Here is a 27509-nt window from a genome sequence, read left to right as displayed (position 1 = left end):
ATTTACATGTATATCCACCTTCCCTCCAAGGAGGGTGTCCCTTTTATGTCTTCATGACCTCCCTGTGAAGTATTTTAGGTTGAGAGAAGATGGTTGGTCCATGGTTACTCAATGAGCTTCACAGCTGAGTCCATCCAGTCTTCATCTGACACTTTAACCACTGGGTTGGAAGAACAGATGAGCAGGAAGCCAAGGACGTATGGGTGCCCAATCTTACCTCTACCACAAATTCTTTAGGTGACCTCAGGCAAGCTGCTTTATATAGGCTACACCACCACCTGCTTCCCACAACCCCCTAGGGAGTTAATGCTGAACTTCTTGCACAGGGGTTGTTGTAAAGTTTACATGTATGCTTTGCAATTTGAACACTTCTAAAGTGCCATATAAATGCTATAATGAGGTCTGGCAGGCTGATTCAGAGCTATTGATGACTCACAAACCCTTTGCACTCAGCATCAGGACACATGCTTGAAATGTAGAAGGCATCTCCAGTTTAAAACTTCTGCCTCAGATCTTGGAGAGATGCTTCTGGTCAGAGTAGATCAAAGGTAACCAATGCAGTACTCTCCAGATGGTGCTGAACTATCATCTCTGATCACTGGCCATGATGGCCGGGGCTGATGGGACTTATAGTCCAAGAGCATCTAGAAGGTGCCACATTGGTTATTCCTGGGATATGTAGCACCAAGATAGATAGAGCGGTAACCAGGCTCTGTAAGGCAGCTTCTTACATATTTTTTTGTGGCGTATGTGTATTACAGGCACACATGCCATAACAATGATAACATAACTATTTGACCATAATAAAGAACATCTGATGTTTAAAACCCAATAATCAGGATGGAGGCCTCCAGGGGATGGCCCAAGGCCAGAGAGCATAGAGCTGATTTCAAAATATAAGTTCTTGTGGTGAGGAGGCTCCCTCTCGCTTTTCTCTTTTGGCTATCATCTCCTCCCCAGTTGTTTTGAAGCCAAGCAGACTTCTGCCAAGACCCCTCCCCCAAAAAACCATACAAGCCAAACTCAACCTAATCAAGATTAGCGAGGGAACAAACACACAGCTCCACACCACCATATCAGAAAACATCATGGTTCCACCGCTATGGCTAATATGGTATTGAGGGCACACAGTCAGGTTGCAGCCAACTAGAAGACCTTGGCTTGTAGATAGGCCTGTGGATTTATGAGCACCAGCTCTTTCTCTGCTGAGGAACATTAAGAAGTTGATTTGTACCAAGTCAAACCACTGGTCAATCTGTCTTCAGCTGGTTGGTCAGGGCCCACTACGGGCCTGATTCAAGGTGGGTCACAACAGGAGCACTACCACCATGCAAATATATGGTAAATGATTATGAAATGGAGCCCCAAATGGAGAGAAGAATGCTCTTGAGCTCAGGTCCTACTTGAAGGTTTCCCAAAGGCATTTGAGTGGCCAGTGTAAAAGCAGGATGCTGGACTAGATGGTCCATTGACCCGATCCAGCAGGGTTCTCCCTTTGTTCTTATGGTTGAAGACTACTGGCCTATACTGACTGGCAGTGGCCTTCCAGGGTTTGAGAGAGAGGGCACAGTCTCTCTCAGCCCTACCTGATGAAGCCAGTGAAAGAGCCTGGGTGTTCTCATATGCATAGCATGCCCCACCACTAAGCTGTGGTCCTTCCCCTTCCAGCTAGCCATCAACATCTGTCAATATCTCTCCTCCACAATAAGTCAAGTGCCTTTCTCTTACTCAACCTCTCAACCATGGGCCCTGTTTGCAGCTGACATTAGTAGGGCACTTTCTGAAGCAATCTTGCCTTAGACAGGATAACCCCAAAGTGGTGCCAGTTTTCCCATTCCAAGCTCTTGTAAGAACCAACCAAAGATGTTTTGCCGCGGAAGGAAAAGAACATGAGGGTGCCCCCTCCTGTTCTGAGGACAGAAGCCGATCAGTGAAGGCTGATCCATTAGGGTGAACAGAGCACTGACCTACCAACCTTAGTGAGCCCCCGCCTTCTTGCTTACCACCATTCCAGAAAGTATCACTGACTGTCAGCTCCTCCTCCTTAAGTCTCAATGTTGCACCTGCAGGCCTCATTGGAGGAGAGGATGGAGACAACACTAGGTTTAGTGGGCTCTGCTCCACCTACTGTTGGGCTCCTGCCTTCTCTGACCCACCAGTCCCAATGGACATCAGCCCCCAATGGAGCTGCTTGGACTGGAAGCTGACTCTTATGTCAACACTGGTGGTGGGATTGCATCTGCCTCCACACCAGAGGCAATAGGCCAAATTATGTGGGCCAAAACAGGCCCTGTGGCAACACAGGTGAATGGCAGGGGGAGGGGTTTGTGAGGAAAACCCTCAGCACCTGCCACCCGAGGCAGTTGCTTCAGTCTGCCTAAAGGCAGCACTGGCTTCCTTCCTGAAAAGAAGGAAAAGGAAGGCTCGAGATTATTTTGAAGAGCGGCTATCATTTTGATTTTTCGTTTCCCACATGAAAGCACCTACAGCCAACGAAAGTCTCCAACTATCATAATTCTCCAAAGCAAGTGACCCCCACCAAGCAACACCGTTAATGAAATTAAAAGCCCCTAATTGGGCTTAAACAGAGAGACTGTTATCTGACAATAAACCAGTTAGGCCATCTTTAATGAAGAAAGCCAGTTACTCCATTTCACAGAGGGAAGTCCAGAGCAGGCAGTTCTCACATCTCCCCATCCCTTCACCCTGTCATCTGGGCTGTGCACCGTCTTACTGGGCAAATCAGGGGGCTTAAGCATAAAGCGGAAGAAAGGAAAAGGTTGATCCCTTGATCTTCTCTCTGAACCCATTCATCTGCCATAACCTTGTGAGATGTTTCTTTTGTTAAAACAGTCCTCCACCCACCCACACCGTAACCTCCTTTAATAAGCAGAGGATGGGAGGGAGAGAGGGAAAAATTGATAGTCTTCCATAATTGCACATAGACAATGCAAGGGTCAATTTAATTCTGCATCCTGTTTCCCAGAGTGGCCAACCAGGTGCCCCTTGAACAGCCCACAAGCAAGGCTTGAAGGATTCAGCTCTCTTTTATTGTTTTTCACTGGCATCTGGCACTTGGTGGTAGACTGCCCCTGAACATGAAGTTCAGCTATTGTGATTGACAGCCACGGATGATGTTGCCATCCTTATGTATTTCCTAAGCACATTTAATGGGTTGTTCCCACACCTTTTCAAGAAAATAATTAATCTCCCTCCTTTGTCTTCTTAGCCCCAAACCATAATTTTGCAAAATATTACAACCAGGCTGTAAAACAACAACGGTGCCTTTTCCTGAGCGATTTGGAAAGGCTGAAGTTAGATCAAGGACAGATTCAATCCTCCAGTGAACCTGACAACTTCAGATCATTTCCTGACATTAAAAAAGATTCTCTCTCTCTCTTTCTCAAAACACACACACATACAACCTCTGCTCATTCTGGAGTTTGAAAGGGCCCTCCATCTACTTTGCTAACAGCTTGATCAGCATTTTCAAAGCAGTCAAGTTATTTTCCGGATACAAAAGATTCACATAATCATATCTCCCCCAGCAGTCCAGATTATGATATAGACACGCTGGCTTAAATACACATGGAGCAAAATGCTAGAAATGGCTCTTTCGAGTCATAGTTTCATTTAGAGATTTGTGCGCGGGGGGGGGGGTGTCGCTAGTTCAAAGCACCTTCAAAGCGTGCTTTCGAAAGCTAAAAGGCCAAACCACACCAAACTGAGAATACATTACTTTCTTTTACTTTTCCTCCTAGTATTTCCTGGAAGACTCCTCATGCAGCAGAAAAATGGGGCACATCTGGGAACGGATGGTGGTGCTATACCCAGAGTAGGCTTCTCTGCTTTCATTGGGAGAATATTCAGTAAAGGGAGAATAGAAAATGGGCAACAAGGGGGCAGCTACAAAGGAACATACTGGGGGCTTCAAAAACAGCCACTTGCCCAGTCGCCTCTGGTGAGTTACCGTCACCTCCAGGTGACCACAAACAGGGAAGCCTTTGCAAACCGAAAGAGAATTCCTTCTTTCCTCTTTCTCCAGCCACCCAAGTCCCTGAAGTCTTGTAACTTTTGTAAGATGTATTTGCCAGGCTGGGGCACACAGTCTTTCCTCTGTACAAAGCCATCCCTGGAAAAGCATGCAGGGCCACTCCTGACAGCTTTAAAGACGGCCACGCCAGTTGTACGGTGCAGAAAAGATAAATAAATAAACGACAATGTTGCCACAGCTCTCCAAATGAATGTTTGGGCCATTTCCCCAAAACTGCACTTAGAGGGCTGAACAGCACATCCTTTGGGTAAGGTGGGAGGGGGGGAAGACAGAGGAGCATCCTTAAGCATAGGCGCCGACTCAATGGGGCTTGAGGGGGCCCGAGCCCCCTCAAAAATTCGTTTGGGGGGGCTCAGCCCCCCCAATAATCTCGGGCGGCGGTGGGCGCGTCCGCGGCTTTTATAGGGCGCCCGGCGCGCACCAGCTCGATAACGGGCACCGGCGCGGCGGGGGGCGCCGGGCCGGGGGAGGGGGGCGGCCGGCCTGTCTCCTTGGCAACCCCATTGAGCAGCGCCGGCTCCCCCGGGAGGGCCATCCCCCCGCGCCGCCGATCGCCAACACCGCCGACGCTGTGGCTGCCCGAGCCCGAGCCCGAGCCCGAGCCCGACCCGGAGCCCGAGCCCGAGCCTGAGCCCGAGCCCAAGCCCGTCAGTCAGGAAGGAAGGAAGGAAGGAGAAATGGGGAGGGAGACGAGGGAGGAAAATTGCGCGCAGGGTGAAGAAAGGAGAAGGGCGAATGAGACGAGCTTCCAACCCAAAAAAGGGCTGGAAGACTGGGAGGATGAAGGATCGGGAAAGAAAGCGACGCCTTCCCCGCCCGCGACGTCGCCCGCTTGTCATTGGCAGCGCAGCGGGCGCCCAGAGGGGCTGGGCACCGGCGCAGGGCCGCTCCGCAGCCGCGGAGGACAGCTGTGCGGCTAGCAAGGTGCGCCGCGTAGAGCGCGGCCCTTGTGTGGCCCGGTGGCCAGGCAAGCTCGGGCGGGGACCCCCATGCGAATCTAAGACGGGAGAAGAGGGCAGAGCAAAGGGGGTCCCTTCCCCAACCTCCGGCTCTGAGAATTCCCTGCGCCCCAGAAAAGCGAAAGGATTTTCTCTTCTTTTTTTATAAATATTTTATTAAGTTTTCAAATACAAAGTTAGAAACATACACTGAAGAAAAAAGTAAAAGAACAAGAAAAAGAAAAAGAAGAAAAGAAAACCAACCATTCAACACATTTTTTATATAACTAACTGGACTTCCTCGCATCTCCCTTACCCTGCATTCTTTATAATAAAGATATCAGCAAATTATTACCTTGTTTCGTACCTTATTTTGTACTTTTCAAATACTATACCTCTAAATTTAACATACTTTTCATCAGTTACTTATATCTTAAATTAAACATAGTATACCTTAGATTTTGACCTTTTCTTACTTAAAATATAATTTCCTGTTTCCCAAATCTAATTGCTGAAGCTATAGTTTCCGAATCGTGTAAATTTTTAACATTCATACAACTTATATTGTTTTTGTAAATAGTCCTTAAATTTTTTCCAGTCCTCTTCCGTTGTTTCTTCTCCCAAATCTCGGATTCTGCCAGTCATTTCAGCCAGTTCCATGTAGTCCATCAATTGCGTCTGCCACTCTTCCAGTGTGGGCAAATCTTGTGTCTTCTAATATTTTGCGATAAGTATTCTTGCTGCTGTAGTTGCATACATAAAGAAAGTTCTATCCTTCTTTAACACTTTCTGGCCAACAATGCCCAAGAGGAAGGCCTCTGGTTTCTTGGGAAAGGTATACTTAAATACCTTTTTTAACTCATTATAGATCATTTCCCAGAAGGCCTTCACTTTTGGACAAGTCCACCAGAGGTGAAAGAATGTCCCTTCAGCCTCCTTACATTTCCAACATTTATTATCAGACAGGTGATATATTTTTGCAAGCTTGACTGGGGTCATGTACCACCTATAAATCATTTTCATAATATTTTCCTTCAAGGCATTACATGCCGTGAATTTCATTCTGGTGGTCCATAACCTTTCCCAGTCCTCAAACATGATGTTATACCCAATATCCTGAGCCCATTTTATCATGGCTGATTTGACTGTCTCATCCTGAGTGATTTTCTCTTCAACCTGCCCTCCATCCTCTTGCAGAAAACTCTTTGCCTGCCCTGCCCGTATCTCGTTTTTGCTTTTTAATTCCACACACGCACCCTTCGGACTTCGTGGCAATCGGGCGCGCGGGTGCGTTTCCTAAGAGAGTGAGGACCCCCGCCTCCTCCCCACCTGCTCCCTCGCCAGCCAGCCAGCCGCGCGCCCTAGCCGGAGAGCCCCGGCCGTCCCCGTCGCGCAATCGGCTGGATCTCCCTTCAGCAGGCCGTGCTCACAACTCGGCCCAGGGACCCCCAGCAGCGGATCTCCGGCTCAGCTGAAGAATCCGGCAACAAGCCCCCTCCTCCCCAATCGCTCCGCCGAAATACGCTCCAAAACCCCCCAGATAGGCCGCCGACCGCCAAGTCTAGTGGCGCCCTGAGCAAGGGTCTCTCCCCAACACCGCCACCTCGAACTGCGTTCTCCCGGCTACCCCAGCGAACCAGCGGCAGGACCCCGGTATGGGCCCCCCCAATATTTTTTATAAGTCGGCGCCCCTGTCCTTAAGGCACCTGTCTCCATCTTATGTCCTAGTCCTTCTATGATGTGTTGGGTACAACTGGGCTTTTAATTAACCAATAATCAACCCTTCCCCCCCCCCATTGCTCAGTCCTGGCCTTCGTGCATTTGCTTGGCAAAGGAAAAATCATAAAGAAATCCACTTTCCTCACCCCCACACCCTAATTTGACTCCCACGGGCAACTTACTGAGGCTGCACAATAACCCTATTTCAATTAGCATTAGGCTAATGAAACGGCTCAGAGTTTTAGCGTCGCCCAGCCCTCCCCAAAAAGGAAAAGATATATCTGCATTGTTGGAAACCGACACCATGCAGAGATCTCAGCAGATATGGCTCTTTTAAAAATAAAAATATACATACAGAATTAAAATCTAGATATATGGTGCTTGTAAGAAGAGTAGTAAGGATTGTCCCTCTCCCCCTTACTCTCCCTCCCTTACTTACTCACTCTTGCCTCTCTCAGGTCCATGGGCTTTTGCCTGAGATTTAACCACCAGGATCTCCTAACAAGAATAAAGGAACTTGGATTTTTTTTTATAAAAACAACAACAATCACATTTGCTTTATTTTTTTTTTAAAGAGACACTCCACTAAGTAAGTGTGTGTGTGTGTGTGTGTGTGTGTGTGTGTGTGTGTGTGTGTGTGTGTATTTCCCTGGTTCCACAACCCCCACCCCAGTGACTGTGAGATCAAAACATCCACTGCAAGAGGGGGGAAATCTACAGGAAAGCTGCTCTGGCATTAGAGTCCTTGTTTGCAACAAACAACAACAACAAAATATATGTCACAATGTGATCTCGAATAAGCTACTTAAGGGACAGCCCTCCCTGTCTTATTTCCAAAATCTATGTGTGCATTGAAGAGAGAAAAGCTGCAGGGTTGGTGAAGCTTCTTTTTTTAAAAGAGAGAGACACAGAGAAAGAAAAGGCACAAACGAGGACACAGAAAGGAGAACTGGAGTGGAGAAAGAGGGAGAAAAAACCCATCCTATTATCATGGCAAGTCTCCCAAAGAGAGTGTGTGTTCCTCTTCGGACACAGTTAAAGCAAGCCGGAGACTGGAGGTTTCATCGTACATGATCTTCCAGACACATCTATGCACAGACACACACATAGCCAGAGGTTCCCTCTTCCTGAGGGTGCTAACAAACCCTTATTGACTTCATAGCCATGGCAAGTCTGATCCAAACTGTTGCTTTTTTCAGCAGGAGGAGGAGGGATGAGGAGGAGGGGGGATTTGGAGGGGGCTCCCTCCCACCCTCCCTCCCACAGACACACACATATATTTTTTTGAAAGAGAAGCAAAGGGAGATCTGCATTCAGTGAAATGCACATGCCCCGATCTTTATACACAGAGAACGAGAGCAATGGGAAGGGGCATTCTATCTATTCGGTACACAAGGCACCCCCATTATCCCCCTTTGCAAATATCACATGCATGTACTAATACACAGCTTTGGAGAGAGAGAAATGGGGAGGGATTTTTTTTTTGGGGGGGGTGAAGAAACAAGACTTACATCGAAGTGATATTCCTAGAGATGTCCGTGATGTTGATGCTGGTATTCCCGTTGCTCGTGCCTGAATCTTGCCCTTCCAAAAGGGGGAAGAGATTCCCATCGTCCGGCTTTTTGCAATTGATCTCGGTCTTATTGCAAAGGCAGTTGGCAGGGCAACCCAAGACGGAAACCAAGAAGTCTCCCCAAATGCTCCAGAGCCAGAAAACCTTCCAAAAACTACATTTGGTCGGACAAAACAAGACATCCATCTTCGATTCGCTGTGGCTTTATTTCAGAAGAATTACTGATATATACAAAATAAAAAATTTTTAAAAAATTAAGCCTGATGGTGATCCAAAAGAGAGAGAGAGAGAGAGAGAGAGAGAGGAGGGGGGTGGAGAGAGAAAGAAATAAGAGGGGGGAGGTTGTGGAAAGGGAGGGGGAAAGAGGGGAGGACACAGAGGAGAGGGGGAGAGAGAGAGGTTTTAAGGGAGAAGGGGGTGAGGACAGGGGAGGAAGGAAAAAAAGAGACAAAATAAACCACCCTCAAGCGATCGGAGGCATGTAGAGAAAAAATCCTTCCGTCGATGGACTCATGATGGGCAGGTCGGCGAGGCTGGCTTATTCCCTCTACTGTAGCGGTGAGCGCTGCATCGCGGCTGGCTGGCTGGCTGGTGTGTGCGCGGTGCGGCTGGCGTTTCTCGGTGCCTTGTTGATCCACCGTAGCTCGCTCGCTCGCTGCTCTCCCAGAGACTTGTGAAGATTGCAACAGAAGAGGGGGAAGGCAGCAGCGGCGGCAGCGAGGAGAGGAGGAGGAGGAGGGAGAGGAGGAAAGGAAGAGAGAGAGAGAGAGGAGGGTGGGGGCGAAATATGATGGTGCTTAAAGTCACCAAGTCCCACCTACCGGGCAGAATTAAAATTGAAACACCTGCAAGAAAAAACGCCACGCAGAGGGAGAGGAGGAGATGGAGGGGCACGAGAAGAAGGGGGGGCTCCCTGCCTCCTCCTCCTTCGCCGCCGCCTCCTGTCGTGTGTGTGTGTGTGTGTCCCCTCCAACCCGGCCAGCTAGCCCTTCCCACGCCCAGCAGTGCTGCAGAAAGATGTAATATGCGCGCAAGCGATATAGCGCGAGAGATTAATTTTCTCCTTCCCCCCCCCTCCGCCGTGCAATGCCGAGGTGCAAGAGGGAACCCCCTCAGCCTGCGCGGTGGGCGATTGTTTGTTGGTTGTTGAAAGGAGGATTTCCTCGCCCGCTTCGCAATATCGCCTACTACCTCTTAGGGGAGGGGGTGGATTGGCGAGTGGGGGGGGAACTAGCGATCCTCTAAGGCACGTCGATCCTCGGGAACTCTGCCCGCGATGAGATCGAGGGAAGGGGCGACGATCCTGCGGGCGCCTTTTCCTGGGAAGGAGGCTCTGCTGAACTCTGAAAATCGAGGGGGGGGGTGTCTTTTACTTCGGAGGAAACACGCGCGGGAAAAGGGCTTGAGAACCACGTGGGCGCGCAGCCTGCGCTCGTGACTGCGCGGCGGACCTATGCCACTCGCGGGTGGACTGGGCTGGCGTACACCCGAGGAAGCGTTCCTGGCGAGATCTGCACGTGAGAAAAGTTCCGGGTGGGATTGCAACCGGACGGGGGAGGGGGTCCACTCTTGTTGTGGCTCCTCTCTCTCTCTCTCTCTCTCTCTCTCTCTCTCTCTCTCTCACACACACACACACACACACACACACACACACACACACACAACGCGCCAATCACGTCTCTGTTCCGGCAATCTGGTTTTCTGAAAAGGCAGAATTTGCGGCGAAGAGAGATACACCCCACGAGCAAACAAGTCAGAATCTGCAAACAAGAGAAGGGCAATGTTAATCTTTTCCTGCATCCAAAAGGAATAATAGTATTTTTTAATAATAATAATAATAGTCGGGTGCTGGTGTATTTTATTTTATTTCTTCAAGTCGGATTCCCAAGCTTTAAAAGAAGAGAAATAAATGAGTCTGAAGAAAAAGAGAGAGAGAAAAGAGCGAAGGACTTAAAAGGGGGAGGGGACCTGCCAGGGGGAAAGGGGAGAGGAAGGGGGAGACTGTTTGGGAAATTGCAAAGGGGGCGTCCAAAAGAGTAGTGGCGGGTTTTTGCAGGGATAAATAAAAGAAGAGGAAAAGAATGATGATGGTGGTGGGGGCTGATTTCAGGGAGCCGAAATGGCACCGGGAGATGTGTGTGCGCGTGTAAGCAACGCTGAAGCGAATTAAGATGCAGGGTGCATTTTGGGGCAGACGGCAACCCAAGCAGATCAGAGCCCTGCTTAATTTGCTTTGCTTCTCCACTATGGCGCTTTCCTCTTCCCCCACCTCTGTGGCTTCTCCTTCCCTCCTCCCCCCTTCCCCATCTCTTTTAATCGCCTCTTGTTTCTGCTCCTTTGCACACAGACACAAGAGCCACGAAGCCGGCGGAGTTTCGAGGTTTCCAGCCGCAGGACCGCGCGGGCTTACAGGTGGATCCATCTATCTCCCTCTCCGGCTTCTCGATCTCTCCCTTTCCTCCTCTCTTTTCGCAATCCTGGGGAAAGAATTCCTGGTTTCTTGGAGAGGGGGAGAAACATTGCGCCGGAAAAGCTTCGTTCTTCGAGCCCAGTGTTTCCCAAACTTATTGGAGCTGAGTTAACTGCTACCCCACTCCGACCGAGAAACAGGAGCACTCTTTGCATCAGCAGAGGAAAAGAGGTTTTATTTTAGAAAGCAAAAAAAAAAAAAAAGAGAGAGAGAGAGAATGAAAATGCCCCCCTTAGGAGAGAAGCCCCCTCCTGGTATTTATGCATGAGTCATGATGCTGAACAAGATCCCTTGATCAGAAGGAGAAAGGGGGCAGAAGCTCTATGTGCTTTGCATACAGAAGGGGCTAGACTGAGTCTCCAGCATCTTCAGGTAGGGAGCAGTAGGCTCTGGTCTGAAACCTCAGAGACCCCTCTGCTCGTCTGTGTTGGCCAGTCTTTGCATACCTAGTTCTCTCCAGATGTTTTGCTGTAGCTCTTCTTGCCCACCCACAGGCAGTGGAAGCTGGTCCATCATGCCACCAGCCAGCGCATAGTTAAACTATGGAACCAGGAGGCGGTGATCAGTGGCATAGCGTGGGGGGTGCAGGGGGGCCCGGCCGCACCGGGCGCAACATCTGGGGGTTAGGGTTAGGGGGCGCAAATCCACGGGTTGGGGGCGCAAATTACTTGCCTTGCCCCGGGTGCTGACAACCCACGCTACGCCACTGGCGGTGATGGCCACAAACATGGGTGGCTTTCAAAGAGGATTGGACAAATTCATGGAGGACCGCTCTAGCCATGGCTACTAGCCATAATGACTGTGTTCTGCTGCCATAGTTGGCAGCAAGAAGGCTTCTGAATATCAGTTGCCAGAAGCTAAAGGAGAGGGGAGTGTTCTTGCACTCAAATCCTGCTTGCTGACTTCCCTCAAGCATCTGTGACAACAGGATGCTGGGCTGGGTGGATCATTGGCCTGATCCAGAAGGCTCTTCTTATGTCAACCAGTCCAGGGGGTGGGACTGCCTGCCAGCTCCCTCCTCCTCCACCTCAGTATTGCACTTGTACAACTCAGCAGGACAGAGGATGGAGATGAATGCAGAAGGTGTTGGATCTGCCTGTCATTGTCTCTGGCTCCATCTACTGTTGGGGCTCCCTACCTTCTGCCTTACCAGTCGGAATCAGCACCAGCCACCACTGGTAACAATTGTCAGTCCCAAACATCAGGATGGCACCTGGCTGGCGAAGTCTGGTGCAGTCAATACTGAGCTAGATGAATCAATGGTCTGGCTATATAAGGCAGCTTCCTGGGAGGCAAGCTTGGAGAGGGGACTCCTGCAGAGACCCAATAGGCAGCCTCCTCTGCGATTTGTCACTTTTCCTGCATCCCTATTTCAGGAACGATCTGATCACACCCACCACTGAGATGTGACAGAATGACCTGCAGACTCAGCCAAGGATGATCAGAAGGCGTTGAGAAGGGCAGAGCAGTGAGTCATGCTGAGACACGAGTGGGCAGCCTCCTCCACTATTGATGGATGCTTTGGATTCAAAGTTTCCTTTCATCGTTTGAAACAGTTTCTTTCTTATGACATAGAGTTGTGCTGCTCTAGACTGAAGGCAGTGGGGCAGGATCACTATCCAGCACCTCAAGGCTCCAAACTGCTATACATCTGATATATTTGCTTCTTCAATTTACTTCACACATACTGTTTAAAATTAGTGCTGTGCCTAACATTACTCCTGGTTGTTGTTGTTGTTGTTTTACCATTAATGAATGGTAATTAATGAAGAAATTGCATTTGAAAATTATCAAAAGGAAGACAAAGTTTGGGCAGATTTCTCAGGGCTGAAGTGCAGAGTTTTTGAGTTGCTTACTTTACTTTACTTCTTGAGGTGGTAGAGGGGGTGTTTGTGAAGGTTCTTGCTTTTTTTCTGCAAATTGCCTCACTTGTGGTCTGCACTCTGCAGCCTTCCTGGGTGCCAGCACTTCATCAAAGCCCAACAGCTTTGACATCGTGAGATAAATTCTTCCACTGAGCTTTTTCAGATCAAGAAGTTGGGAAGGCTACAGGTTGCTGGAGAAATCTCACACCAACTGAAATTCATATATATATATATGAAACAATAAAAGGCTATCAAAGACACCAGCCAGCTTCTAAAACAGCCAGCTTCTAAAACAGCAGCAAAATTAAATGCCATTAAAATTAAAAACTAGAGAAAATCATTTGCCAAATCCGTGCAACTCTTTTGGAGAAAATGGTAACTGGACAGTTAAACTGAAGCCCGGTCAAAGTTGAGGTCCTGTGGGTCAGGTACATTTTTGACTGAGAAGACCTGCTCTGGAATGGGATTACAGGTTTGTTGTTGTTGTTGTTGATCAGTGGATCCTAGTGAAGGCTCCAGTCTTATTTCCCCCTATCTGGGAATAGCCCCATTGAATTCAATAGGACTTAGTCACATCATAACTAACTTGTCTCATTGATTTCAGTGGGACCTAAGTTCAACTAGCAGGACTCTGGATCCCACCCAAAGTCTTTACCTGCTACCTTATTGTAGTATGAGATTGGTAGTCTGGCAGATGGTCAAATGCAGGGCGATCCAAAGACTTTTTAATAGTCTCGAGAATAGCTCAGTTGGTAGAGCAAGAGATTCTTAATCTCAGGGTTGTGAGTTCGAGCCCCATGTTGGGTGAAATATTCTTGCATTGTAGTGGGTTGGTCTACAAATAAGGAGGCCATGCTTCATGTTGCCACTTAGGGCAGGGCCTGAGCAAAGCCTGGTTGGGCAGGCTCTTGGGGGAAATAGTGGTCCTTCAAGTATCCTGGACTCAAGATTTCTTAGATCTTGAAAGGTCAATAGCAACACTTTGAATTGTGCCCAAATAACAAATTGTTGTTGTTTAGTCATTTAGTCGTGTCCGACTCTTCGTGACCCCATGGACCAGAGCACGCCAGGCACTCCTGTCTTCCACTACCTCCCGCAGTTTGGTCAGACTCATGTTTGTAGCTTCGAGAACACTGTCCAACCATTTCGTCCTCTGTTGTCCCCTTCTCCTTGTGCCCTCCATCTTTCCCAACATCAGGGTCTTTTCCAGGGAGTCTTCTCTTCTCATGAGGTGGCCAAAGTATTGGAGCCTCAGCTTCACGATCTGTCCTTCCAGTGAGCACTCAGGGCAAATAGGTAGTTCCTTAAGCACTGGCAACTTCCTTTATTCTGATGCTATGTAAGCAAATAGAGAGTGTTTTCTGAAGCAGAAATATAAGCATGCTTATTCTGTAAGTATGTTTCACTGAGTTCAATGGAACTTACCCCCAAGTAAGTGTGCCTGGGCTTGCAGCCCTGGAAGGTACTTCCTTTTCTCAGTCCCCACGGGTGACTCCAAATTCTACTATTCTGGAAGAGGGGGTGGAGAATGTTCCCTCTCCACCATTAACTTCCCTTTCCCACCTCTTGTCTATTTTGGGTGGCACATAAACGCCTCCTTCATTTGCAAACTTGATTTGACAACTTTGCCAGCATCTACTGTAGCTCGAGATTCCAAAACTTTAATATTTTGTCAGCAAGATGTCACGTGACAACCCAAATGTGTTACTGTGTCACACCTTCATGTGAAAATGAGATTTCTGAATTGCAAAAGAATGTACATTTTGAAATCAGGCTTCTGAAATACCTGGGCTCTAATGGCAATGCAGGCAGAAATCCAGTGGTTGTAGCTTCCTGATCACTGCATTTCCCATCAATGGGAAAATTTGCATTTCCTGAATATCTGTCTGTTGAAGGCATAGAAGCCATGGGGGGTGGGCTACTACCCTATATCAAAATAGCATTTGGCATGCTGACTTCCACACTCTGGAACTTCTGCTCACATGTCTGCATCCTAATTGTGTCATTCCAGGACATTGTGTCTGTGTGTGGCAACAGATTTTTGGAGAAAATTCTGCAAGGTGGCCTTCTTCTGCAGGTTAGAGAAAGTCTCTGAAATTCTCTCAAGGGGAAAAAACAACCCCAGAAATTTTAGTCATATGACAACAACTCATTTTAAACTTTAAAGTGCTTCTCAAAAGGGCTATTTGATACAGCCTCCACCCCCTCCTTGGCTGCTTCAAATAGCACTTTTGCAAAAGGCTTTAAGACAGTTCCCGTGCTCCCTTTTCAGACTAAAACTGGAGCACATGGACTGTCATAGAGCTCTTGCATGTTTCCCTGCACTCCCCTTTTGAACTTTTAAGACCAGGAGCTTAAAGGAGGAGCAGGGCGGAGACCTGCAAAGCCATGCATTTGACAGATGGGCAACCCCGCCCACTTGTTAATCATGCAATGTAATAATGACATCTTGTGACCTCGCCCACTAGTCAAATTTGGCCCACAAGGTTGATCCCGATAAGGATCTGGCCTGTGGAGCCAAAAAGGGTCCCCCATCTGTTTTGAAAGGTCCTCTTGATGGAAGATGCCTGGGATTGAAGCTGGGATGTTACACTTGCTTCACAGGTGCTTCACCGCTGATCTATGGCTCCTCTGCTGCAGCGCTCTGAAAGAAGTCAAAGGAAGGAAATGTACTCAGCCTTCACATACATTTCCCTCTTGCATCCTGGGAAGATGTATTATGCTGACTGGAGGCAACAATTTTTGGTCTTGCCTCTTGCCAAGATACAGTCTTGGTGCCCCATCCATATCAGCCTGCAAACAGCATGAAGCACCAATGGGACAATGATACTTTCCTGTTGTCTGGGAAGGATAATCTGAATCAGTTCCCCATAATTTACATCCACAAACAAACAGCATAAGCTGAGCACTGCCATAGCGGAAACGAGGGACGGGCTGAACAGTTTAATTCTGCACCATCTCAGTTTTGCAGGTGCTCAGTTATAGGTCTGTTAAATCTTGTTTCGTGCAGGTGATTTGAAGGAACACACAAAAAGCCCACATTTAAATTTATGCATTTTGCATACACTTCAGTGCTTTTCAGTGCATTCTCCTAAATGGGGGAGGGGGGAGATACCTTGGGCTGGATCCAATGCTATTCATCCTCATAGTAGGCTCATCAAAGTCCATTGTGATTAACTTTAATTTTAATGGGTCTACTCTGAGTAGGACTGGAACTGGAGACAAACCCTTGCCCACATTTCAAAGTGCCTCTCTGTTATTTTCATTCAGATAACAGATAAAGATACACTTCTTTGCCCAGACTTTTGGAGAAGGAGGAAGTGCATAGCGATGTTTTAAAATTGTTTTGCATCTTCTGCCTATTTTATTTGTGATTGCAGTCATACCTTGGATCTCGAACGCCTTGGCTCCCAAACAAATTGGCTCATGAATGATCAAAACCCGGAAGTGAGTGAACTTCATGGCTGATTGGGGATTTGAACCCTGGTCTCCCAGGTCCTAGTCTGACACTCTAACCACTACACCACACTGGCTAGGTTACTGTGGATTAGGACTTCAGTGCCCTTTCTATCTACTAACACAGCCCTGTGATTGCAGAAGGAGAATAAACCTAGCAAAACAATAAAATATTGCAGAATACATTGTGCAAAATAGGAGGGATGCAAACTGCTAGTCTTGTTGCAGAATCTGGTTTGTCTTGTTGCCAGTATTTCAGAAGATCTTTTAATTTAATTTTTAACAGACATAGATTGCACACAGCTCTGGCTAGAGCTAGAATGCTGGGCTAGAATGCTGGAGCCTGAACGCACACACATAGTTTGCCATGTTTCCCAATGTCATTCCTCCCTGATCTGTTCTAATTCAATCCCCAGGCTGTAGCTGGGATGTTCCCTGCCTCAGAAAAAGTAGGGCTTATGTCTGAGTTAGCATGATAATGGAGTGTAAATCTATATGCAGAGGTTTTCAATTCCTCTATAATGAATTGATAAAGTTGCTGCGGTTCCCACCAGAGCTCATTGCAAACACCTCTGAGACAGCAGCCTAAATCCCCAGATCCCTAGTAATGGGTTCCTGCTAAGGGGAATTTTCAATTTCCCTCCAAAGCATAGAGGGTCTCGTCTCTCGGTTGCAAAGGTACAAGGGGTGGCCCAGCACAACCTGCAGCTGTGTGCACATTGAAGGAGCCCCGCTTTTCTCCATTGGGCCTCTGGTAAGGTGTGCTTACCTGTGCACATGGAACAGATGCAGAAACTATTGCAATAGAGGGAAACAATAGGAGGACCCTATAGAAGAAATGAAATGAGCAGGCATGGTGACCTGAGAAATTCCACTTTTCAGGATGGGACCCTGTTCCTAAACCGTTCTACAGAAGAACATGGCTTGATGCTCTGGAGAAGGTTTTGTGAATTTCAAATAACATTTCAAACAATAGTGGTGTTTTGTGGTACCTGCAAAGACCATTTCACCTGATCCCTATATTTCCCTGCCCCACTCCCAGTGGAGTCTGGTCCACTGGGGCAAATGAGCCCCACAACCTTGGCTTGCTCTCATCCAACCCCCCTCTATCTGATTATAAGTACAGTGGTGCCTCGCAAGACCAAATTAATTCATTCCGTGAGTTTTTTCGTCTAGCAAATTTTTCGTCTTGTGAAGCACGGTGTCGTGAAAGTTTTGTAAAAGCTTCAAAAATCACCAAAGTCTTCAAAAACCTCAAAAAAGGCTACCACACCACGTTCTATGAGTTGTTCCTTGAAGTCAAGTCGCAACTGTATTAACGGTGTTAAGAAAAAGAAAACAAACTTGCAAGATGTTTTCGTCTTGTGAAGCAAGCCCATAGGGAAATTCGTCTTGCGAAGCAGCTCAAAAAACGCAAAACCCTTTCGTCTAGCAGGTTTTTCGTCTTGCGAGGCATGGGGAGATCATTGACTCTGGCTTCACCTAGTGTCGGCCTCCCAGTCTTCTGTCCTATCAGTCCCCAATGGGCACCAACTGCTACCATCCATATCTGACATCAGGGGTAAAGCAGGTGGATACAGCTTGGCAAAAACAACCTCACATGCCAGATGAAGAGAAGTGGTGGGCCTAATAAGGCCTGTGGGGTGGAAGGTCTCCACTACTGCTCAAAGCATCACTAAAGGGGGTAGACACAAGATCTCAGCAGAATCCAAGTCCTCACGGTCCCCACTGGAGTCTGCTCACCCCCCCTTGCTTTTCTAAGCTGTTCAGCTCACACATGCATCAAAAGGAAACAGTGCTGACAGCAGAACTCCATATTTTTACCCCTTCCTTGCCTCCTCCCCATTATCTCTCGGAGTAGCTCGAAGGCAGCTTTTGATGTGGTGCCTGTCCCCCCCCCCCCATTTTTCCCCCAAGTGTGTTGGAAGAAGGTGCCCACGTGTTGCAACGAGACTGACTTTTGCAAACAGATCAGCCTTACCCGAGAGACTTGGAAAGAGGGTGTGGGTGGAAAGGGGAGGAAAAGTTGATATCTGTCACTCTCGGGAGCTGCATTGCCAAATTAGGGAGATGGGGACCAGACGGGGTTAATCTGCAAGCAGCTGGGGGTGGCTGGAGGCAGCAAAGCTTGTACCCGGCTCCCAATTAGGTCCCAGCAGATGCTCAGGATGAGCTTAGAAGACAGGAAAGCAAGAGCAGGAGAAACTGGTCCAACTGCTGCTTTCTTTGTACTGACCCCCTTTTCCCAGCAAGCCAAAAGACAAGAGTGTGCCTCAAATTGATTTCCCAGTTGTTTCCTCTCCCCAGAGTGTCTAGGGACTACAGACCTCTGAACAGGAGAAGATTCTCTAATGGCAAGAATCTATGATCATCCAGATAGGAACAGAGGAATCTGCCTATGTCCATCTAGTTCTGTATTGCCTACATTGGCAGCCAGCAGCTCTCCAGGATTTCAGCCAGGCTTCTCTCCAAGTCCTATCTGGAGATGCCAGGAACTGAACTCAAGATCTGCACTCAAGATCATGCACAGCACATGTCATGCCACTAAGTTACAGACCTTCCGCAGTGTTGCTGAACTACAGCTCCTTGGCCATGCCAGCCAGGCTGATGGGAGTTGGGAAGCAAACATCACTGGGAGGGTCACCGGTTCCCTCTCCTCCATGCCATAACATAGACTTTTCAGCACCCTCACTGAACTACAACTCCCAGGATTCTTTTGGGGAAGCCACAATAATTGAACCGCTATCAATCAATCAATCCAGTATAATTTTGCAGCAGCGTCCTTGGATATTTTCTCCTGGGGCACCATGAAGAACCTTTTCAAGAGGAGATTTCATACCTATAAGCAAGCGACAACCCAGATTGGTATCCTGTTCTCTTATTTTTGCCCTTTATTATCCTGATTTGGACCACCTTTCCTTTTCCTTGCCTACCATTGAAGCCAGGTCCTCCTAGATGCCAGTGTGGTAGTATCTACAAAGAGCTCTTTGTGACACATAATTATGAGCCAATATGCCTAGGTGTAGTGGACATGGATCGAAGAGAAGAGGTTTGGATCTCTTGGTTGTAACAATCACCAAGTGACCTCAGGCAGGTTGGTATCAGCCTCTGGTTTCTTAAGAATGGCACCCCTTGCTGGATCAGACCAAAGGCCCATCTAGTCCTGCATCTTGTTCCCAGAATGCCCCATCAGATACTCAAAAGCAGGACAGTAAGAACAGCTTTCAGTTTCAGCTTCAGTGCCCTTCAAAGTGTGTAACCGTTCTTAATTCTCCCCAGTGCTACTTCTCAAGCTGGGAGTTGCAGGAAGTTGAACTGGGAACCTGCTTGGATCATAGGACTGGCTGGTTATGAACACTGGATAACTGGAACTCAACAGTTTGGGCACACTTTGTCTGGAAGATCGCCATTTGAAAGGGACAGCACTTGCCTTTTAGGAATGTTGCTGTCCATGGTGTATAAATGACCTCTTTCCCCTTTATCTACAAGCCCCTTTTTGCAAAAATGAGATTCCTCCGTCCACCAAGAGGTTCAAAACCAAACAGAAATCCAGTTCATATAAGATCTTATTTACTTGGGGGCACTTTGCAAAAAAGCCCACTGCAAAATTAGGCGTGTCAACCTTCAGAAAGATCCTCATTTGGTTTGGACTGTGTTAGGGGGTATTGACTTTTCATACAGTACTCTTGAGAATGCATCCTTCTTTACTTCTGAAGGATTACTTGGGGATGAAGGCTACCTTTGCTTGGAGGTAAGTAAATAACGACTATTTGCCCAACTAGCTCAGTACTGTCTACTCTGACTGGCAGTGCTCACGTAGAGCCTTTCCTTTCACTTGCTACATGATCCTTTTAGCCTAGAATGGGAGATTTGTTGTTGGGATTTGATTAGATGCTAGGAGAGGATATATTCATTAGATAATATCCTTCCTTCCTCACGTTTATGAGTTCAGCAGAGTGCCATCCCTTTGCAGCTTAAAGGGGAAGCTTAGATAAGTATTAGTATTTTAGTATTAATAGTCCAGGATGCTTTAAGGCAGACTGGATTTTCCTGGTATTACCCCCTTTAAAGGTAAAGGGACCCCTGACCGTTAGGTCCACTCACGGACAACTCTGCAGTTGCGGCGCTCATCTCACTTTACTGGCCGAGGGAGCCGGCGTACAGCTAAGCCGCTTCTGGAGAACCAGAGCAGCGCACGGAAATGCCATTTACCTTCCCGCTGGAGCAGTACCTATTTATCTACTTGCACTTTGATGTGCTTTCGAACTGCTAGGTTGCAGGAGCAGGGACCAAGCAAATGGAGCTCACTTCGTTGTGGGTATTTGAACTGCCAACCTTCTGATTGGCAAGCCCTAGGCTCAGTGATTTAGACCACAGCACCACCCACGACCCATACTACACCCTTCACTCCGACTTTAAAAGTAAAAAATAACATTTACTCAGTATAGGTCTTGAAGAATAACAGATACAGCAGCTTGGTGCAGGCAGGCTTAAAATACTAACTGAGTTACAAAGACATACTAAGTCTAGCTTTAAAATGGAGTCTGATCTTGAGCCCAGAATTACAGGTGTTCTCATGTTGCAGGCATGATGGAAAAGAGGATGCGCCCAGGCAGTGAGGAGCATATATAGTTACATCATTTCCGGTCAGGAGACAAATAGGGAAGTGATATCACAGAATTCCTTTTAGCGAGTTTACAGGAAAGCTCTTTGAGCCTCAGCCCCTTTGTTGCCTAATTGGCAAAACAGAAATTGTTGGGTTTGACGGAAGTAAATATCCCACATGTGTGGCTCTCCAGATGTTGCTGAACTACAATTTCCACCATCCTTTTAAGTAAGGCCATGTTGGCTGGAGTTGTCGGGAGTTGTAGTTCAGCATCATCCAGAAAACCACATGTGCCCCCATTCCTTTTTTTAGCAGAAGATGCCAGAGATTCAACCAAGGACCTTCTGAAGTGATGTATACACGCACCCATCTATTCGCGTATGCCTCCCTAGGAGTTCAGTAATCCTTATAAAAGCTTTATAAATTAGGCCACTGTTAATCCCATCTAGAAGAGCCAATCGTCTGTGACTTGCCTTTGAGGTCCTTCTGACCAGCAAATGGAAACTAGGACTGTGTACAGCAGGGTTTCCCATACGTGGGTATCCAGCTGTTTTAGACTACAATTCCCATCATCCCTGACAGCTGGTCCTGCTAGCTAGGGATGATAGGAGTTGTAGTCCAACAACAGCTAGAGACCCAAGTTTGGGAAATCCTGGTATACAGCCTGTCCTCCCAATCCACTGTATGTCCCCTTTCTGTGACCCCTGGAACAGGACTGTCTGCCCTGTGCCACCCAGGATGGCAATCCCCATCTTGACCCAGATCCATGCCCAAAGCAATTAGGGGAAGGGTCTTATCATAGAGTTACAGCCCTATTTAGCCAAGATCCAGATCCCTCTGAATAAGCCCAATTTGACTCATCCCTACTGGAAATGGTTACAGGGAAAACTATGGGCTCCTTGAATGCTTCCCATTTTAGATTCAGAGTGCATATATCCCACCGTACAGTGTGTCTGTTTCACCTCAAATTCCTCCAGTCACAAATCAGACTAATTAGAAGTTTTTAGTGCTTTCCTAAGACGTTGTAAAAAAAAATGGCAATGACAATGAAAATAAGGTATAAAATTATCTCTTACAATTAAACTATAATTACAAAGAATTGTGGCAAATAAAGCAAATGTCTGGTCCTAAGGACCTCAATTAAATCAAGAAAGAAAGAAATATAAATAGAATTCTCAACTAAGCTTACAAACAAAACAATCCAACTCACAAATTATAAGGTCAAAATACTCCTGCAAACATCCTATTAGCAATTAGTAACGAGAAAGAGAAGGAAGAAAGGGGCATGAAGACCAAAGATCCTAATTAAAGTCATTGATTAATATGGATTTTGATCAAGCTAGACAAGTTTCTTCATGGCTACCAGAGTCTCAGATGTTTGATGGTGCACTGAGTTGAACATGCTTGTTAGGAACTGTAGCCCAAGCTCCCTTTGTGCCAGGCTGGGTATGTGTGGATTGGGAGGAGAACTTCCTCCCTCCACCCAGTCCTGCTAGTCTGCACTGGCCTCTATCCATGGAATGATGCCAGCATCATTGCTAGCACTGAGCTCCCCATGCTTCCTGCTTAATGCACAGGCTGTCGTGTTCAGGTCTGATGCTAGATCCCATGGAGAAAGAGGCAAGGCTGGTCAAAGGTTACCAGAACACAGATATATCCAAGTAAACAACTTGCTCCAACAAAGGTTGGGAGCAGGCTGAAGCCTTTTAAGCCTCTGTCTCTAGACTGCCTAGACCAGGCTCCATCCCCTTATGGAGATCTTCAGAGTCTTAAAGGGTCAACCCTCAGACCTGAATACAGGTACTCCTCCATTCTGTAGCCTCCCTCCCACTGATGTGCAGTGGGGGGCATCTGGTTCCTAGGGTTCAGGGGAAGTTTCCTGTGAAGGTCTTGTCCCTGACCCTATAGATCCTGGTGGTCTGGAAGCTTCCTATGGGGGCCTCAGCCAACAGTCTCGGGTGCAATGGCCTCCCATTGCAATGGCCTCCCAGCAGTCAGAAATCAGCCCTGACCCTCACCTGGTTCCCCATCTGGTACCACTTCAGCTCTGTGTGATAGGTTCATGGATTACAAGTGGACAGAAATGTTTCTGGCAGGATCTAAAACAGTTTAATAGTCAAGTCCTCTTCCTGGGGAACTCTGGAAATTGTAGCTCTGGGAGGGGATTAAAAGTATTCTGACAACACTCAGCACCATTGGCAAACTACAGCTCCCAGGATTCTTTGGGGGAAGCCATGACTGTTTATAGTGGTATCACAGTGCTTTCAGTGCGCATTGCTAATGTGACCCTAGGCTCTTTCTGTGCCCCAAGGGCCACTGGATCCCCCTCACCTTGAAGGACCATAAGATCATGCTGGTCTTGAACTTGGGCAACAACAGTATTCACCACATACTGCCCTTGTTTTTCATGTGCTGATAGCCCAGCTTGGCCATGTCATCAACATGATGATGCTCTGTGTTGTCCATTTACACCAGGGATGGGGGACCTGTGGCCCTCCAGAGGTTGTGGTACTATAACCCCTATCATCCCTGTCAATTGGTCATGCTGGCTAGGGCTGATAGGAGCCAAGAATATCTGGAGGACTATAGCTAAACCACTTTCTCTCCTAGAAAGTAGATTCCGCTAAACTCAATGAAGCTTACTCTCGAGGAAGTATGTTCAGGGCTTCACTGTTAAGCTCACTTGCAGGTAGAGACCTAAGCAACTAGCACCCATCTTTTTTCCACTTCTTTTTTGCCACAATCAGCACTATTTCCATTCTGCTGCAGTTCGGCTTCTGCTAAAACCTACTTTTTCCATCTCAATATACACTACGGCTGAAACAAAAGCGATTAATTGCATAATTCATTACACAATAAATTTGAGTGCATTGCATGGAAGCAGACGATCAAAGACAATGCAAAACAACAACAACAACAACAACAACAATCATTTACATAACATTTGCAGACTCACAAAAACAATTGTGAGCGCTTCCCCTTTTGCGATCTTGGACCAACATTTTCATTTCTGATCAAATTCTCTGACATGCCTGCTTGCAGATGTGCCTTTATGTGCCCCGTGTGGCAACACCCACCTGTCCAACACTCCTGAACATACCCGGATTCCCCATGTTCCTCATAAGGTCCAAAATAAACTTCCATCTGGACCCTGTTTCAAGGCTAATGCGTATCCTCTCTTAATTATTGATTTGTTTATTACAGACATGCTGGCAGGACACTCATTGCCTCTTGCATGCCAGATCCGTGCCTCAAACCACACAAGGGTCCAGGGGGTGGCTCAGATGTTGGCACAGAAGCCACACTGAACAGTGATGGGAGTTGCACCATGGCTTTTGGGGGGCTTCTGCAGCTGCGCCTCTCCATCCCCTAGGCAGCCAGCCCCTTGCTGGCTTGGGAAGGCTGGAGATTATCGTTTTTCATTTGCTATCATTTTGTTCTCCATTTAAAGTGCCTGATTCCTCTTGGCTCCAATAGCGAGCTGGAGATGGACCCCATATGCCATGGGGAGGAGCCCCGCAGAACTGGAAGGGGCTTCCTCTCCCTCTCCCTCCCGTTCTCTTTCACAGCATCTCTTCTTAATGTGTCAAGTGGAAGTTTGGGGAACTTGGCACGCCAGATCACAACACAATTATGCCATCGAGCACCGAAGCTGCTGTCATCTTCGCACAGGGAGAGATTAGATCCTACACATTAACGTGATGGTTAATGATTTTTCTTTCTTTTTTTGCAGGGCGTTTGGATGCAGGGAAAACATACACTGGCATACTGATGCTTTGGGAAGAAAGAAAAAAACCCAGCCCTGTTATTCTAAGGTAATAAATCTGTCACTTCCTCTCCCAAAATCTGGGGTTTCGCAAAATGCAGCAGGGCAAAGGTGTGTGTCATGGTGAAGAAATACAGAGTCAATCTACCTCAGTGTTTCTTCTTTGTCCAGTTTTGTTTTGTTTTTTACATACCCAGAGCTCATTCAGACTTTATCCAGCAGTGATAGGCACTCTTGATTCTCCCCTGCTGGTATTAAGTCAGCAGCATAAGCGATAGCAAAACCTCTGTAGACTCTGGCTAGTCTTCACGACAATCTTGTAAGACACTAAGGGAAGATTGAGTAACCTTTTTCTCCCTGATGAGGGCCACATTCCTTTGGATGCAATCAGTTGTAGATGCCAGCAGTGTCACAGTACTGAGTCAGGTGACCAAAGGAACCAATGGAACTCTGTAAAACCAACTATATGCACATCTTCCTTCTGAGAAGAGCTGGCCAGTAGCATCCCACCATAAACAGTCATGGCTTCCCTGCTAGAACCCTGAGTACTGTAGTTTGTGAAGGGTGCTGAGAGTTGTTAGGAGACTCCTAGTCCCCTCACAGAACTACAGGTACAATTCCCAGAGTGGTTCAACAATCAAGAGAGCTTGATTGTTAAACCACTCTGGAAATTGTAGCTCTGGGTGGGGAATAGGGGCAGTCCTGACAGCTTTCAGCACCCTTCACAAGCAACAGCTCCCAGGATTCTTTGGGGGAAGCCATGACTGTTTAAAGTGGCATGTATAGTGCAGATAAGGCCTCCGTGAGTTAGTTGTCCCTTAGCATTACAGTTTGGGGAATTACAGAAGCCTTTCTGTCTGGACTGAGCAAGGTCTTGCCGCCAGTGCAACTGGGCCTATTAAAAGCTTCCTTGCTGAGCCATTCTTTAGCAACCTCCCAAGTGTCAAGGCAGTGTTTGTATGTGCAATCTTTTTAGCTGGACTGAATCGTCTGTGTGCCTCAGACCCCTCCACTCCCCTTTGACCCATCTGCTCATTAACTGTGGCCTGCATAGCCTGACCTTTTGGCCTGCCTTAGCCTATGCCACTTGCCTCTGGCCCCCAGCTGGCTGATTATTTGCTCCGGCCTGCCCTTGGGGCTCTGACCCTGTTGACACTTTGCAGGGAGGGACTATAGGCTGGGGGCAGAGGACATGTGTTGCATGCAGAAGAACCATTGTTAAACCCTTGTCTCCCACTGAAAGGGTCTCAGGTTCCAGGGTTTGGAAAGATCTCTGCCCAAGTCCTGGTAGGGCTACGTAAGGGCAGCACAGGCAGCATTGGACTTGATGACCCAATGGTCTGACTCCATAGAAGAAGGCTTCAAGCATTCAACCTGCCCACCTCATTCATTCATTTGATTTATTTTAGCTAGACAGCTCAAAGCAAGTGTCTAATGAGTGATGGAAGATATTAGCAAAATCCCAGAGGTAGGACATCAATGTTTCCATCCCAGCTGTGCTGTTCAGTCACACTTTCTTAGCCCACATTCCAGTATCCCATTCTTTACAACTGCTGAACCTCTTGCACATAGTGGTGACTAAAGTCTTGTCTTTTTTTTCTTTTTTTTTGCATCAGATCACCCTACAGTGAAGTCTCTCTAACAGCATCTAGACTAGGGTCATGCTTGGAGACAAAAGGCTCAGTCCAGAGAGGATAAAGCCCTTTCTCAAAACACACAGGACACGGAAAATCAAGTTTCAAGTTTAATGCTCAACAAGCCATGATCAAGTATGTTGAATTTTTTTTAAAAAAGAAAGATCCAGCAACAATGTCAGGAAACAATCCAAAGCCACCATTACAGTGAGCTCATCAATGAGGAGAAAGCTAGAAGAATTTTCAAGGAACCAGAAACTTGTCCTGCTTCCATCAAATGGAAGGTTCAAGGGAAAGGCCTTATATACTCTGGTCTCCTAAACCACACCTTAACCACAGCTGATGGCAGTGAGAAGGTATCAAGGATTGTTCATGAGTAGACCAGTTATTCTGAGTCCCTAGGCACATAAGGTGTCACCACTATTTAGTCTGGACTTGAAGATTCTGGCACCAGCCATCTCGAGGACTTAGAGGGGGCTGCTTTACCTCCTGCTCTGACAGGTCCATGTCAGGTATCAATTCAGATGGCCCCTCAAGGGGATCCTCAGCACTGGATTCAGAGGGCTCAGGGTCCTTGACCTGTGGGATGTCTGGTTCATCCTCCAATGATTCTGTGTCTGGCACCAGGTCAGGTGTCCCCCAGGTTGGACCAGTTCAGGGGCAATCCGAGATTCCAAAAGAGGGGTTCTGGTTGGAGACGAGGAGCTGCACACAGCCCCATTTTGTGGATACATCATTTTCCACTTGTGTATTATCAACTTCAATTAGTGCTAGTTCAGAGAGAGCCCTAACTGGAAGGAGTTGTGCAAAAACGGGGGGGGGGGGAGAATCATGATTATGGGAACTCAGAAAAAAACAAATAAAAAGTGTTTGTGCCAAATGGCGAGAGGGATAAAATCAATTTATAGGGAGCGCTGTGTGATTACCCAGAGCAACTCTTGGGAACTCATAAGCAAAGCAGAGCAATGAAATCAAAAATTATAAGACAGTTGCAGAGTCCTACCTAAACAACTGAAATCCTTATGCAGCTACTTGCTCCAAAGCACTGAAATGCATTCTTGATTCAGGTCTGCTGCCAAAAGTGGCATGCATCAGTGGAGTCAACCACAGAGAAGGAGGACATTGGCCAGCTCAACATGGAGGGGATGCAGAACAATGACACATGGTCATAGATTCCCTGTCCTGGGTCCCATGGCACCAACTAAATCAGGGAGGAGTTGGCAGGATTTGTCAGTGGAGGAGCCCAAGGCTGGAGATGGGGGAAGCCTAAGAAATGAACTGGAAGAGGTCTTCACCCTGTAAATGTTGGATGTTAAAGAAGGGGATGGAGAAGCATGTGGGTTAGTGTCCACTCCTCCTCTGGAGAGGGAAATTTCTGTGATACCTGAAGAGGCAAGCAGACAGCAGAGCTAGTGGAACCAGAGGAGG

At 47.4% G+C, this 27509-nt stretch overlaps 1 protein-coding gene and 1 long non-coding RNA gene across 4 annotated transcripts in view; one reads left to right on the top strand and one right to left on the bottom strand.

The window, feature by feature from the left end:
* Positions 1-8600, bottom strand: part of NTRK3 (neurotrophic receptor tyrosine kinase 3) — a 412299-nt gene extending 403699 nt beyond the window's left edge. For all 3 annotated transcript variants that reach the window (XM_081171109.1, XM_081171110.1, XM_081171111.1), the window contains exon 1: positions 8223-8600. In XM_081171109.1, coding sequence (XP_081027235.1) covers positions 8223-8470 — 248 coding nt within the window. In that variant the 5' untranslated portion in view covers positions 8471-8600. The remainder of the gene's footprint in view (positions 1-8222) is intronic.
* A 510-nt stretch (positions 8601-9110) lies between these two features.
* Positions 9111-27275, top strand: LOC308573891. The gene is made up of 6 exons (XR_014002175.1): positions 9111-9801; positions 10632-10696; positions 14631-14696; positions 24415-24496; positions 26064-26216; positions 27149-27275. It is a non-coding gene; the product is annotated as an uncharacterized lncRNA (long non-coding RNA).
* The last annotated feature ends 234 nt before the right edge of the window (positions 27276-27509 follow it).

The sequence above is a fragment of the Podarcis bocagei genome (genome assembly GCF_964188305.1).
Source record: "Podarcis bocagei genome assembly, chromosome: 14".
Lineage (NCBI taxonomy): Eukaryota > Metazoa > Chordata > Lepidosauria > Squamata > Lacertidae > Podarcis > Podarcis bocagei.
The sequence above is the reverse complement of the archived record's forward strand: the minus strand, read 5'-3'. Positions and strand labels throughout refer to the sequence as shown.